The sequence below is a fragment of the Gavialis gangeticus genome, unplaced genomic scaffold (genome assembly GCF_001723915.1).
Source record: "Gavialis gangeticus isolate Ggan-Ray unplaced genomic scaffold, GavGan_comp1, whole genome shotgun sequence".
Classification (NCBI taxonomy): Eukaryota; Metazoa; Chordata; order Crocodylia; family Gavialidae; genus Gavialis; species Gavialis gangeticus.
In genome coordinates this window covers 2,383,456-2,397,608 of record NW_017728992.1, presented here as the reverse complement: position 1 = coordinate 2,397,608, position 14,153 = coordinate 2,383,456, and the positions used below count along the sequence as shown (strand labels likewise).

The window sequence follows — 14,153 nt, the reverse complement described above, 5'->3', positions numbered from 1 at the left end:
TCTCTCTCTCTCTCTCTCTCTCTCTCTCTCTCTCTCTCTCTATATATATATATATATAGTGGTCTTTTGTTTTAATTGTGGAAGAACATGAATTTGGGGTGGTATTTTAAAGAATGACTTTTGGATTTTTTTATCAGAGAATTTGCAGTTTTTAAACAGGGAACACCAGGATTCCTGCTAGTGAGGCAAGTGGCAAGACCCAGGCAGAGGAGCCTGCTCAGGACTGGCACCTGGGACCCAGCTGAAGGTGACTGACCTCCTGGCCAGTTGGGACCAGGAGGACATGCTTTGACAGTTTAAAGCAGGCCACTACTCTGAGAACATTTTCTGGGTGATAGTTGCCCAATGCAGCATTACTGCTATGTGGGCAGTGGCACACATAGCAGCACTGCTGTACAAAAGACAGCTGTGCAGCCATAACCCATTGACAGCTGGCCCAGAGGTGCAGATGCCTCTCCTGGCTGTGCAGTCCCCATCCGGGTCTGGCAGGTGTGCAGCCTTGGGGCCACATGCTGTCAGTGGGTAGAAGGTGCAGGGAACTCTCACAGCTGCTTCAGCAGTCCAGCTGGCCCAAGGGGTAGTGTCCTCAGATACCAATTGCCCAAGTCCTAGAAGCTTCTGAGAGCAAGCAGCCCTGAGCTGCTTGCCAGGGCAACTTTTTATACTGCTGGGGCCAGCACAAGATAGACTCTAGCTCCCCCCTGACTGCAGATCCGGGTGGAGCTGGACAGTTATTTTGCCCCAAGTGGCACAACTTGCCCCACACCAATGTGCTTGTCCAGGCACATGTGCTGAGGCAAAAATCCCTAGCTCAAATTTGTGCTGCTCCTTTTTGAGCAGCTGCAAGCACACATGCCTGCATGTGTGGATGCACCCTAAAAAAGTTCAACTGTTTAGATTTCAAAGCAGGTGCATGTGAGAGGTATAGTGCGCAAAGATGAGAGAAAAAACTAAAATTAAGATCAGAAAATTGTTTGGGGTGTGGGGTTTTCGCTCCATCTTGAGTTCCATGTTCCTTGATACAACTGCAAGCAATTTTATTCCTGTTTCTAATCCTTAACTGTGATTTCCACAACCCAGAGCTGTAAACAGCCGCTTCCTGATGCTGGCTCACAAGAAGTTTTTCATTAACACAACAGAGTGCAACAAAATACAATTAAAATAAGACTTTGTATAATTCATGTAAAGCCTGGAGATGCTTGTGATTTCTGACTAGAAACCTGTAGTTGTAATGCTTGGTATCAGAACATCCTCTGTTATAAAAAATTTACTTGCTGGAACTAGAGAGCAATGACAGCTTGTTAGCAAGCATGAAGAAAGAGATCACATTTCCTCTTTGAGCCAGATTAGAAATTTCTTCCCTTATTACACTGCCAAGCAATGCAGGTATTTTAGTAAGTTGTTTTTAAATATTTATTTTCCTGAGGGGAGAGATGAAAAAAGATCACTTCTGCTGTGCTAAGTTATGTTATCATGCAGCCCAGCAGCTCTCTGCTAACTGCTGTGCATAGATTATAAATTAGATTTTCACTGGCTTATCTCCTCCAGGACACAACTGAATTTACTGTTCCTGAAGGCTGAGTAAGTGGTAAGAATGAAGATTAAGGGACATATTTTTCTGTCCATTTACAACCATCCCTTGTACCTGCATGACTTCAGTGAATACTAAAGGGAGTTGTACATGTTAACAGAGGTTAACTGAAGAAGGATGCACAAATCCCAGTCAGAGTCAATGGAAGTTGGGTGCCTAATTCCCTTACATTCCTTTTAAAATACCATGGTTGATCGTTGTTAATTGAGATGGAAAGAGACGGCTGGCCATAACTGTGTTCTCTGATTTGCTCACAACAACATAACTTCCTCTATATGACTCTTCTGGAAAGGGTATAGTTTGGGAAGGGTCTTTTTTCTCACTTGTATGAGAGTACTGACTTACCTGCGCATGGGAGAAATTGCTTTAAATCTCACTCCCGCTGTAATACTCAGAATAAGAAAAGCAAACAAAAAATTAAACCTCTCCTCCCCCTCCCCCCTGGCCCACATCCCAACTTTCTCTAGGCTTCCAAGTTTGACCTATTGTCTCTGTACTCTTCAAAGAACAGGTTATCTTCTGTGCAGACTCTTTCTGTCATTATTACTGTAGTCATGCTGAATAGTTCCCTTACCGTGTGAGTACTCTGCTGAACCACTTGGCCATGATGAAGGTGGCAGAACTGGCCAGAGATGTCTTGCACAGGGGTGAGCTTGTTAGCACACTCAGAAATAATAAATATGAATAGATTCCCCTTTCCTTACAGGACCTACTTAATATAGCCTACAGCATTTGAAGTAATCTGCTATATATTGATTCCTTAGCATTTGAATCTAATTGGCACCTTCAACTACCTGACTATCTGAAATTTTTCTGCATTAATGAGCTAGTAAAACATGTCCATAAGCAACACCATGCTAATGTAATGTAACTGCCTTCTGTGTGTGTGTGCGCACGTGCCTGTGCGCACCTGTTCAGCAACTGTTTTCTATAGGAAAAGCATTTGGGGGTAGACGATACACATATAGATTAATTTGTACTTTCCCGAGCTTCTAACAATTGGATGGGAAAGGATGATGATGCTCAAATGTAGTCAGTTTGTTTGTCTTTAGTCCACAGTTCTGTTCATTTGAGAGATCCCTGTTTAATCTGCTTTCCCAAACTGATCTAAAACCTATTCCTCTTTCAGATGTTAGATAGTTGTTTAAAGTACTTGTACCCTGCTACATACACAAGATGCTACGGCACTGTAGTGTCCGTTGGCAAAAACCATGATGCCACTGCTACGTAGCTGTAGCACGCTCCCTCACTATAGTGCATTGCTACAGCAATGTAGTGGCCAAAAATAACTCTGTACTGCCAGCACGGTGCAGTCCAGGCTGTTACTGCACAATCTTTTAGTACTTCTAAAAGGAAGTACTAAATGATGGCGCAGTAACAATGGCACCATATGGCCACGTGTAGATTTGCCCACAGAGATATAAAATCCATGTAGATTTTATCTGTCTTTCACAATTTTATTGAAAATAAGGAGAATTGCTACAATTGAAATGATCCCAGTCACTACCTTTCCTTCTCACTCCAGCAAATACATCTTCATTGTCAGGCTCAGTGACTAAAATGGATATACAGATTGTTTGTGGAAAGCCTAAATTTAACTCGATTTCTTCCAGCCTTTAGCCCTCTTGTAGAAGGTTTTGGGGCTGTGTAATTTTGTACAGTGAAGTATAAGTTCAAAAGTAGCCAAGTGTGATTGAGACTCAAGAGGAAGTGGAAGTGGTCTTTGATTTTTATGTGGTCTTGACCACTAACTGTGGTCCTAGAAAATTGACTAATAGCTCTGCAAGTAAAAATGACTGGTTTAGAGGAAAGAATATATTACAGTATCCGTAAATCAAATCCTAAATAAAGAAAATACCCTGTTGTGTTGCTGAGGGAAAGATCCAGCATGGTTCAGGGTGCTTTTACAGATGTCAAGAAGAAAGTAAATCCCACAAAAAAGAGGTATAAAATTGAGAGAGAAGTTCAATTTCGGTCACTTAAATACATATTCTGTCTAAGTGGTTAAAAAAATATATTGTAGTTTTGAAGAGCTTGTATACATTTGATCCATAGAACACCTCTAAACTGCCCATCTAAGTAATCTGTCTCATCTAAACACATTTTAAAGTGTTACGATCTCCCTCATTGCAGGCCTACTTAAATTGCTATAAAATTACTTATACCAGTACAGCTATTCCTGTAGAGGAAGAGGAGTAAGCTATCCCAGAAAAAGGCACATATATATTGATAAAACTGCATCAACCCCAGAGGTTGTCATGCTATAACAATTCCAGTAAAGGAAATAAAATCACGTTTATCCAGTACAGTTATGCTAGTACAGCATCTGCGTATAGGTCAGGCTTTAGATAATTTATGGCCCAGTATTGGCTTTCACACAGTCCCTGAATAAGTAGCAGAGCATAATTGCATTGTTAAGCTGTAAGCCTGGAAACAGGTTGAGACTCAGACATTAAGAATTCCCCTGCCTACCCTTCCTTGACCCACAAGGGAAGTAATGCACCAACACCAGGTTACTCCCCATTCATCATGGCTGTCAGTATTGGTGAGTGGAGCTAGAAATCTCTTCTCAGATTCTGTCCATTTGCAGAAAATACAGCCCAGCTGAGGCTGCTGCTCCCCCACCTGTGCTGCTAAACATAAGGCAGGTAACAGGGAAAGGAGGGAGGCTACAGTCCTTCTCTTAGTGTCTGCACTAGACTTTAAACACATGGTTAAGAACAAGCATAGGCTTAAGTGCTTTGTTAAATTAGGGCCTTGTTATACCTTGCACTATGAGCCACACAGATGTTTATGGGTGCTAGTGCTAGCTCGAGTTTGGGGCAGTTGCACTTCAGGCCAGGAGGGGCCTGGAGGACTGAAAGGTAAAAGTCCCACCTACTCTCCCATTCCAGGCTTCCTCCCTGCCACCAGGGCTCCCCCAGATTCCCCGCCTCGCTTACTTGTGACTGCCTGTGCTGTCTATCCTGGGGGGCAGGGAGGGTTAACTCACCTACCTAGGCACTGCTGCTGGTCTGCTGCTCTTCACCAGGCTGAGCCTGCCCTAAGAGTGGCAGCAGCGATGGTGGGGCAGGCAGATTAACCTTTCCCTGCCTGTTCCCTAGGACAGACAACACAGGCAGCCACAAATTAGCAGGAAGGGGTTGGGGGCAGTGAACCGGGATCCATGGCCCTGGTGCGAGGGGACCTGATCCTGGCCAGCGGGGGAGGGGGTTCAGGTGGGTGTTTATACTAAGGTGCAGTCTAAAGTGGTTACGGGGTAGCTACAAGTTGGGTAACAGGAGTCAGAGATAATCCTACCCAGGAGTGGCATACCATTGATCCATATAACAGATGCTTAACGCTAGTTTCAGGTGTTATTCTGGGGGTAATCCAGGTGTTAAGAGCTCCAGAACCTGCCCAAAATCCCCATGTAACAAGGCCCTTAGTGTTAACTTTTAACCTAAATTCGAGCCAAATTTGGACCCGAAGAAATGCTTCTTAGACCTTCACTGTGTGTTATCAAAGGAGAGAGGACATAATGAAGCACCCACACACTATAAAAAAGACTGAGGAATAGACTCCACTTTAGATGAGCTGTATTAATTTCCCAACTCAGGCTGGCCATAAAGACACCTTCTAAAGATATGCAATAAAAAAAAATTAAAAAATAAAAATTAAAGAGCTCAATCCCTCAATTGAAGGCCAAACTTAACTTTTTATGAAGCCCTCAAAATGCTTTGCAAATCAGCTTGCTAAATAAACTTTGCACATGTTCAGTGCTGGATGGAGAGAACTTTTCTTTGCATTGAACCCTTAAGTGAAATCTATAATATTGATCATTGCTAATATTCTGCATGTGCTTACTGTTTGTGCATATCTTGTTATTTTGTGTGATAATCTCAAAATCTTTGGCAAGTAAGAATGACCATCTTATGCCTTATTCCACATGGGAGTTCCCAAAAGGCAAGAGAACAGAGGAGGTAGATTCACACCCTTGCAGGGATCAGTGAAACTACCATGACCGCAAGCAAGGGAAGGAGGTTCTTGCCTCACCAGCCAGAGGACCACCAGGTAGTGACTATGGGCTGCACATTCATAAAAGAGGTATAGAAAGTAGGGCTGTGTGAAGCTTCAGTTGCTGATTCGATTCAGATGAGATTTGGCCCGATTCAGTGGCCAAATTTCCAAATACAAATCGACTCAGGAGACCCATTAATCTCTCTGAATTGAATCGGAAGCCTCTGAATCGATTCAGAAAGATTTGATTATTCGGCCATCAACACTGCTTTATATGTTTTTTCTACGTTCCTCAAGGTACCAGGCATGGCTCATAAACACTGATATGGTGGGGCAGATAGAGCATCCCACAGGAGTGTGGGGGGATCCCCCACATGCTCAGCAACGGACCCGGAAGTGGATCAGAAGTACTTTGGTTCCACTTCCAGGCTTGCCACGGAATGTGCAGGAGACCCCCCCCAGCCAGCTTGGAAACTGGTGCTTCCTAGGTCGGGGGGCCCCCACAGCCAATTGCTGATCGAATCGAATCACTGTCCCTCAAATCACGGCCCCGCACGGCCAATTGCTGACTTCAAATCGAATACTGTCTGCTTCGCACACCCCTAATAGAAAGCTTCCTCTGAGAGTTCTGTTACTAGTGCCAAGGGGGTCATCACATCTGTTTTCTAATATAAGAGCCCCCTGAATCAAGCCATAGAAACCCTGCTTGGTAGGTAGACATTACTGTTTCCATCTCCCAAATGAGCTGGAGATGTTCCGTGGTAAAGCCAGGGTCTGCCAATCAGTCATCATCAGCTGGGAAGAGATCACAGGTCCCTACTCTGAACACCAGGCAACACTTCTACAAGCAGTTTCTGTGAACTCCAGCAGTTCCTGCCACCATTTATTTTTTATCAGACAGAGCAAAGTGTACTTTGTACTGAGAATTTTACATTTTTGTTAAACATTGTGACTCAGTCCCAAATGACCTGTATTCCCATAGCAAAAAATACATAAATCAAAATATCTTGCACAATAAGATTGATCTCTCCTTCTGGCTTCAACTTTGACAATGCCTGTTGACATCAGTGTAGATTTGTGGGTGTAAGTAACTTTGGCAGTTTCAGACACATAAGAGTTATTTTATTTCCATTGTATTTTATTGCATAATTGTATCAGTGTAAATCATTGAAAAGAAGCGTGCATTTATGCAATATGGTATAAGAAAATTACTGGGAGAATCATTGTTTTTTGTTTTCTCTTTATTTACCAAGAAAACTGCTGCAGATGGAAAGCGACAAGAAATTATTGTGTTGGACTCAAAGCGAAGCAATGCTATCAATATTGGCTTGACAGTATTACCCCCTCCACGGACGATTAAGACTGCTATTTTGAACTTTGATGAATATGCCTTAAATAAGGAAGGAATAGAGGTAAGAAAGAATAATGTAATAACTTTGTGCCTTTGTATACTGTATAATGTATGCCTGGTTCCCCTTGTGATGGAAAAATGTGTTTTACTTTGATTGTTAAGGCTTGACATTAGTTTTATAGAGCTGCCAATTCTTACCTGTAGACCTTGAATACTTAGGACATGAAAGTTTTTAAAGTAGGTCCCTAGTATTAGTTTTCTAACTCCATGTGAAGGATTTTTAGATGTGCAGGGTACATCTAACTCTCAATGGTACTCAAAGAAAGCTTTAAGAACTCAGCAAAATATGGATTTTAGTGTCTAATTTTTAAGTATCTAAGTTTGTGAATGTTGACCTAAATTCCTATTCAGATTGCAATACATCATCATCATCACTCCATCTCTTTGTATTTCCTCAAAGTTTATTTGCACATTTTCTTTCATTGAAATCATTCAAAAACCTAATTATTGATTCAGCTCATTAGGCACTTGTATTAAAAAAACCTGGTAAATAAGTATTGACCAGTTATCAAGCCTGAGCAAATTTTTAGTTCTTAGAGCTGATGAAAGCTCCAAGGTTTAATAAAGTTCATGTGTGGTCAGCAATTGGAATTGTTCTAGACAGTATATCAAATGGAAAACAAATACAGTGCCCAGTTGTCCTCAAAATAGCACCTCTGTGCTACTGTTGTCTGAAGTAAACCAATGATTCTAAAGATGGTAGGTGATGTAATTTTTACCATTACATGTTTGACTTTTCTTATTGAGGTCCAAGATGGACTTAGTTTGTTATGCTTTTATCAAAACATTTTTTCTCTATGAAATCTAAAGCAAAATGGCTGTTATGCTGGTTTGCTTTAATTTTTTAATGTGTTTTGAATAAGCATGTAATGCAGACAGAACAGTCTGCATGCTCCAAAAACTTGCGTAAAAGCTCAATCCATATTTAACAGAATAGATCATTTACAGGTCATGTTTAGTTCAATATTTCAGTTTTAACATATCTTGATTTTTTCCCTATGCTCCTCCTCCCCATATTCAAAATAGAAGGAAAACATAAAGGAAAGGCAATACAAAAAGTAAGTTACAAACAGTTCAGTGCAGTAACAAATGAAAACGTAGAATTACATTTTAACCAAAGGGCAGAGCCTGCTTCTTTCCCAGTGGAATGCAAATACTTCCCAATGATACCTTATTTCTGTTCTATCAGTATATTACTCATATCCTGCAGGTGAAGAATCAGACCTGTAGGAAAGTAATTTTGTAGACTGTGACTCCAGAGCCTAAGTCTTAAAAATTTCCTTTTCACATGACTCTAATATTTTTTGCAATGTTTTAAAAGCTAGCCAGCTTTTGTTGAGTTTACCCTGAAGTGCACTGATTTGGAAAGCTTTCAGGTAGCATGGTGTTTCTATCACTAATTGCAAATGCAAAGAAGAGTTCAAAGTGCCCATTATCAGAATGCATAATAAAGCTATTCAAAATTGGTCATATCCCTTCTATTTTTAATTGCTAGTTTCTCTTGTGGACTGAAATTCAGCTGCTCTGGATAAAAGTGCCTTTCCAGTCCCACCTACAGCTGGGGCTACCCTGGACCTCTGCCAACCAGCTTGTACCATCTCACTCAAATGTGGATGTCCTTTGCACTCCCCGAGTTATGCCAGCAACCCATAATCTTATTTTTAAATATATGTATTTTAATATTTTGTGTGTGTGTGTGTGTGTGTGTGTGTGTACAGTAGGGAAGATTTCAAAGTAAAGTGCAATCGGGAAATGACAGATTGTTGCCTTCACAAGCTCAAGGCTTCTATCATATTTGTGGGCACCATGACACAGCCTTTTTTTACATACTGTTCTTTTCCACTAATTTTCTTCTTCATTCTTGGTTACTTCTGCAAGATGCTGAGTTGAGTTCTTTGTTCTCACTTCAGCAAAAGCATAGGCATTAGGTACATCCTTAAATTAAGCACGTGAGTTCCTCTCTTGACTATTAACAGGGTGGGCGTCTCTAGGGATGGCCGTGATGCCCCTAGGGCCCCTTAACCGTGCCAGTCTTTCTTAACAGGCACCCTCTGTCTTGCCCCCCACGTCTTGCTGGTACTATTAATATTGGGAGGCTGCCCTTTGATCTTTTATGTTTGGACACAGTATTGTGGGATCCTACTGGACCCTGGGGTTCATAGACCCCTTGGCATCCTGCTTCATGATATCTCCTAAGACCCTCTCAGCCTTCTGGGCTATATGTGTGGCTCCATATCACCCCTTTACCACACCCCAAGCCTTGCAAGTGGTACTGGTGCTGTCTCACCTCAGCCTGTCTCTGCGCCTCACTGCACCTGGGGTCCCTGCCAGCCTGCCTCTGCCCCTCACTGGCACCTGGGGTCCCCAATGAGGCCTCCTCCTTCCCCAAAAAGCCTCACCCAAAACACCAGTGTTATAAAACAGCAAACGAAAACATGAGCCCCTGGGCTATAACAGAACACCAAGGTTCAGGGTGTGCTCTGCCCCTTTAAAAGAGTAACACTTTTTTCCTGGTACTAAGTGCCTAGTAGGCCAGGGTATCTTGTGGGCTCCTGGAGCCCCATTAGCTCTAAGGGCAGCATGCCTGGCGGCTGCAGCATCTCTGGTCCATTCCTCCCTGGAGGCTCCTTCCCCTTCAGCTGCTGGCAGGCAACTGCTCTGCCTAGCCCTAGCCCTAGGGTTTATATGGGCCTAGGGCCCTGCCTCTTCCGGCCAGCTGGCCAGGTGCAGGTGTGGCCAATTCCTTCCTTAGCTGGTTGTCATGTTAACCTGCACCGGGGCTCTTGTCTGGCTCTTTGGGCTCTCTCCCCAGGCATTCTCTTCTCTTAGAGGAGCAGGAACCTTAGTGCTCTGTGACAGACTACAATGTGAAAATGCATGAGCTATACAATTTGTTGTATTGGTCAGAGTGCTTCGGACCTCACAGAATCCGGTCATCAGCATACAGAATAGGTGACAACTTCAGTGGTAGTTTTCTCTTCATTTAGAAAAAGTAAGGTCACTTCTGGAGGTTTTTTCTCTTTCCTTCCACCCTCCTGTGCTGAGGCAGAAAGCACCCCTGTGCTTCCAACCTTGATAAACCACTGCATTGTCTACAAACTTGCCACATCATTAGAAGCCTGGCAGATGGCTAGTTAGCTTTTAAGATGCTACAAAATCCAGTCAGGTACAAAGTACATTTTTAACACCTGTCTATCTTTAACAAATGATAGGTTACCTGAGCCCGTATGTAATTGTCAGTCTCGCTTCTAGTCAAATTGCAATTATCTGCCATTCACACTTACTGTGATGAGCTGTTCACAAAAAAGCTTTTAAATGGGTAATATGCATCTCATCCTGCTAACTTTGTTCTTGTAAAAAGCTATATTCATTGGCTCAATCAAAGTGAAAAAACTAAAATTGCTCCCAGATTATGAACAAATTGCCAAATTCTGTAAAGAAAAGTAGAAGACTGAAACCATTAAAAGCAACTGAAAATGCCCCTTTGACATGGACAGAATTGAAAATCTTAACTATCAACATTGATTCATGCTGTGCTGATAATAAAAAGAATTTACTTTCTATTGTGTTAATTTTCAAGGCTATAATGGAAGGCAGATCATTCCATTTGTCCTTTTGTCCATGGTAGACTGCCATAGGCCTGCAGTAAAAGGAGTATTAGGTATGGGGATGTAACAGGGGGCCTGCTTGGGGCCGATCTCTGTGTGGCCCACCCACCTGTTCCTGGGCTAACCACCCGCCTTCTCACCTGCCACGCCTTGATGTTAATTGAGTAATAGATGTCAGTTAAGCAGGAGGCTGCCCATTTTCTGCCCCGATGCCAGGGAGCGCTATTTGCGGCTCCTTTCCTCCCCTACGCCGCAGCCCAAGCCTCGCAGATGGCATCTCGATGTTCCTTTAATCACCGTCCCCCCAAGTGAGCCCCAGAATCTTCCTATTGAACCCCACCTGGATTCCTCTTCCTCAGGCAGCCTCTCCCACTGTCATAGCTCCCGGAGCTGGTTCCCCTTCAGGTGTGATCCCCCCACCAAGACCTTCAACTCATCTAGCCCTGGCCCACCTCCAGGTCAGTCAGGACCCCAGGCCCTCAGCTCTTGGGCATCCCTCGCAGTGGGCCCGTGTCCCTTCTGGTCCTGGCCCCAGCATGGGCCAGTCAGGGGAAACTCAGACAGGCCTGAGTCTATGGCCCTTTTCTCATTCTCTGAGGGTCCACCCTCTGGGCCCTCCAAAACAAGGGCACACCCACCCAGTCATGGGGGCTAGGGGTTAAGGCGTCCCGACCCACCTTTCACCCGGGTGGTAACTGGCCTGGCATTTCCTGGGGGCTCCCGCACCACTGGGAGCCCCACCAGGGCACCCACTCCCAGCAGGGTGCAGTTTTAGGTCATGCCCAGGACCAGGAGCATCCTACCATTTCCTACAGCTTCTCCCTTACCTCCAGACAATACTAGCAGCCCTCCAGTCAGGCAATGTTGTTGCCTGCCCTCCAGCAGCAGAGCTGCCTTGTTTATATGGGCAGCCCTGAATCTAAAATGGCTGCCCTTACTAGGCACCTGGCAGCTGCTGGCTCCAGGCCCTTAAAGTGGGGGTATCTTGGAAAAAAAATGCAACATGCAATAGTGTGGAGTCCATAGAGGGAGGGGCCTGTGGAAGCTGCTATAGCTTAGACAGACTGCCTGGGTTGTGTTTAAGTTTTGCCAGAGTCCCCTCTAGCCACCAGAAAAGGTGAAGATAGGTCTCAAAAGAGAGCTTTGGCCTCTTCCCTCTGGGTTATGAGTTTTGTGCTCTCCTTTTAAGGGCTTATCTTCACTGTGGCATTAGTACGGCAACTTTGGAGCCTACCTTTAAATTTATATTCCACCGATAAACAGGATGCATTGACAGTGATAGATTGTAACATGACCAGCTGACATAAATATAAACATATCAAGCTATGTCTAAGTTAGGTGTGAAAGGGTGTTTCAAATATTGATCTAAAATAACCCCCCTTTTCACAGTCTAGACAGCCTCTGAGAAGAAAATTTACCTAAGCAGTGTTTTCTTGGCTATGTATTTGTTTTCAGTGTAGTCACTGCCATAATAAATTTTAGATATTATTTTTAAAAAACATACAAAGAAAACCATATTTTTTCTATAGTTTCTGTTAACAACAATTATATGTTCAGGTAATTCAACAGAAAGTTGAAGAAACAAAGCAGCAGTTGGCAGTTATTGATTTATTGATATTATTATAAGGTATTTTGGATGCAGTCCCTTCTCTTTGGAAACTGGATGGGGTTCTGAGAGTCCAAATAAAATAAAATTAATTCATGTGGCTCTAGGTTAATATACAGTTCTGGATTTCATATTCATTTTGTTTTAAAACTGTTGCATGTAATATACCTTTTGGAACTCAGTTCTATGAAGTAGTGGCTGAGACTTCAGAAAATACATATTCAGTTGTAAAATTAATAACTTCATGAAAGGACTGGGCCCATAGCCTTAAAAAGACCTGGGTGCCTAAACTGGGATTGAGATGGAATTTAGGTACCCAAGTCCAAGAGTGCAATACACAAAACAGCTGAGGACCATAGGTACCTAAAGTCCATAAGTAGCAAAGTTTTCTCTAGTAATATTCCTGAGGTGCCAAAAGTTCTTAAAGATTTTGAGAGTGCTCAGAACGGGCACTGGCTAGTTAGGGCTGAGCAGCATAGTTCCTGTCTCATGCCAGAGTTGAGTTAGGATCCTCAAGCTAGACGTGCCTTCCTCCAGGTCTCCTGAGAGGTGTGCCTAAAGTATAGTTCCCAGACTTAGGACCTTGCTGAAATTCACATAGAATGCTATGACCATACTCTCTTTCATTCAGAAATGACAGTCAGGCATCACTCCTGTTTTACACAAGTCAACAGCTAGAGCACTGATCTATGACAGACCTGGGTTCACCCTGCGGGGGATCATAGCCTACAGTGCTCATCTCTCAGGAGTTACCCAAACCAGTAGGGTGAGTGCTAGTTGTGGGGAAGCAATCAGGACTCATAGTAGAGATATCTTTTATTAGACCAACAAGATCTTTGCAAAATAATTCTTTAATTGCAAGCTTTCAGGCACAAATACCCTTCATCAGGCATTGGAGAAAAGATTGTAAAAGTTCTCCTGGGTAGAAATGAAAGTTCATATTCCATATGATTTCACAGAGGAGTCAATAGTTGGAAAACTCCTCTGGGCAGTCAGTTCATAGCTGGTATGGAGCCTGTCACCTTTTTGTTGCAGGGAGGACATTCTGTCCCTCCTGTTGAAGCTGTCCCACCTGGGGAAAAAGAGAATTCAAGTTTCAATGGTCCCCTCCTACCCATAAATCCCAGCAATTGGCAGTGTCCAGAAGAAGGAACTTCTGGGGGGATGGGGGATTCAGTTTTAAAAGCAAAATAATTCGTCTCTATGATCTCATATGAACCAGATTGCCAAAAACAATCTTTTTTATCCATAAAAAGACTACTTTACTGTACAGATTTTCTATGAAAATATGCTGTCTGGAGAGGCCAGGGGCATGGAATTACGCAGTTTACACTGCACTGTGACACTCCGGGAGCAGGGACCGTATGAACCTGGAGACTACTTATAGGTGTTGATAAGTTGTTCCTTGCCCTCTGCCTGCTGAATGATGCCTTTCTCAGTGTTAAGAGATAATGATTAAGTTCAAAGCTACTCATGATCTAGTGGTTATGAGTTGTTATGAAGTGCCAGTAACCTTCTGGTCAAACTGTATTTTTATTGTCAACGCATGTAAAAAAAAAATAATAATAATAATAAACTGGGCGATGGTAGACTCATCCATCTTCAGCCCTGAATAAATGGTTTAAATAAGTCATCAAGTGAAAAATAAAAATAAGAACACTTTCCCAATGGAAAGGAGGGGTCATCACTAAGGAGGATTATTCAGCAGTTGCTCGGGGATGTAGGGGGATGGTTAGGAAGGCCAAGGCAGAGATGGAACAGGGGCTGGCTTCCTGGATTAAGGACAACAAGAAGTCCTTTTTTAAATACATAGGGAGTAGAAAGAAGGCCCCAGGAAATGTGGGGCCCTTGCAGGACAAGACGGGGAATCTGGTTGTCACGCCAGACGACAAAGCCAACATATTTAATAACTTCTTTGCCTCTGTCTTCCTCAGTAAG

The 14,153-nt window shown here is 43.1% G+C and overlaps 1 protein-coding gene across 3 annotated transcripts in view; it reads left to right on the top strand.

Moving 5' to 3' along the window:
• FHOD3 (formin homology 2 domain containing 3) overlaps positions 1-14,153 on the top strand; it is a 783,635-nt gene that overhangs the window by 693,366 nt on the left and 76,116 nt on the right. For all 3 annotated transcript variants that reach the window (XM_019520693.1, XM_019520685.1, XM_019520696.1), the window contains one exon: positions 6,844-7,002. In XM_019520693.1, coding sequence (XP_019376238.1) covers positions 6,844-7,002 — 159 coding nt within the window. The remainder of the gene's footprint in view (positions 1-6,843; positions 7,003-14,153) is intronic.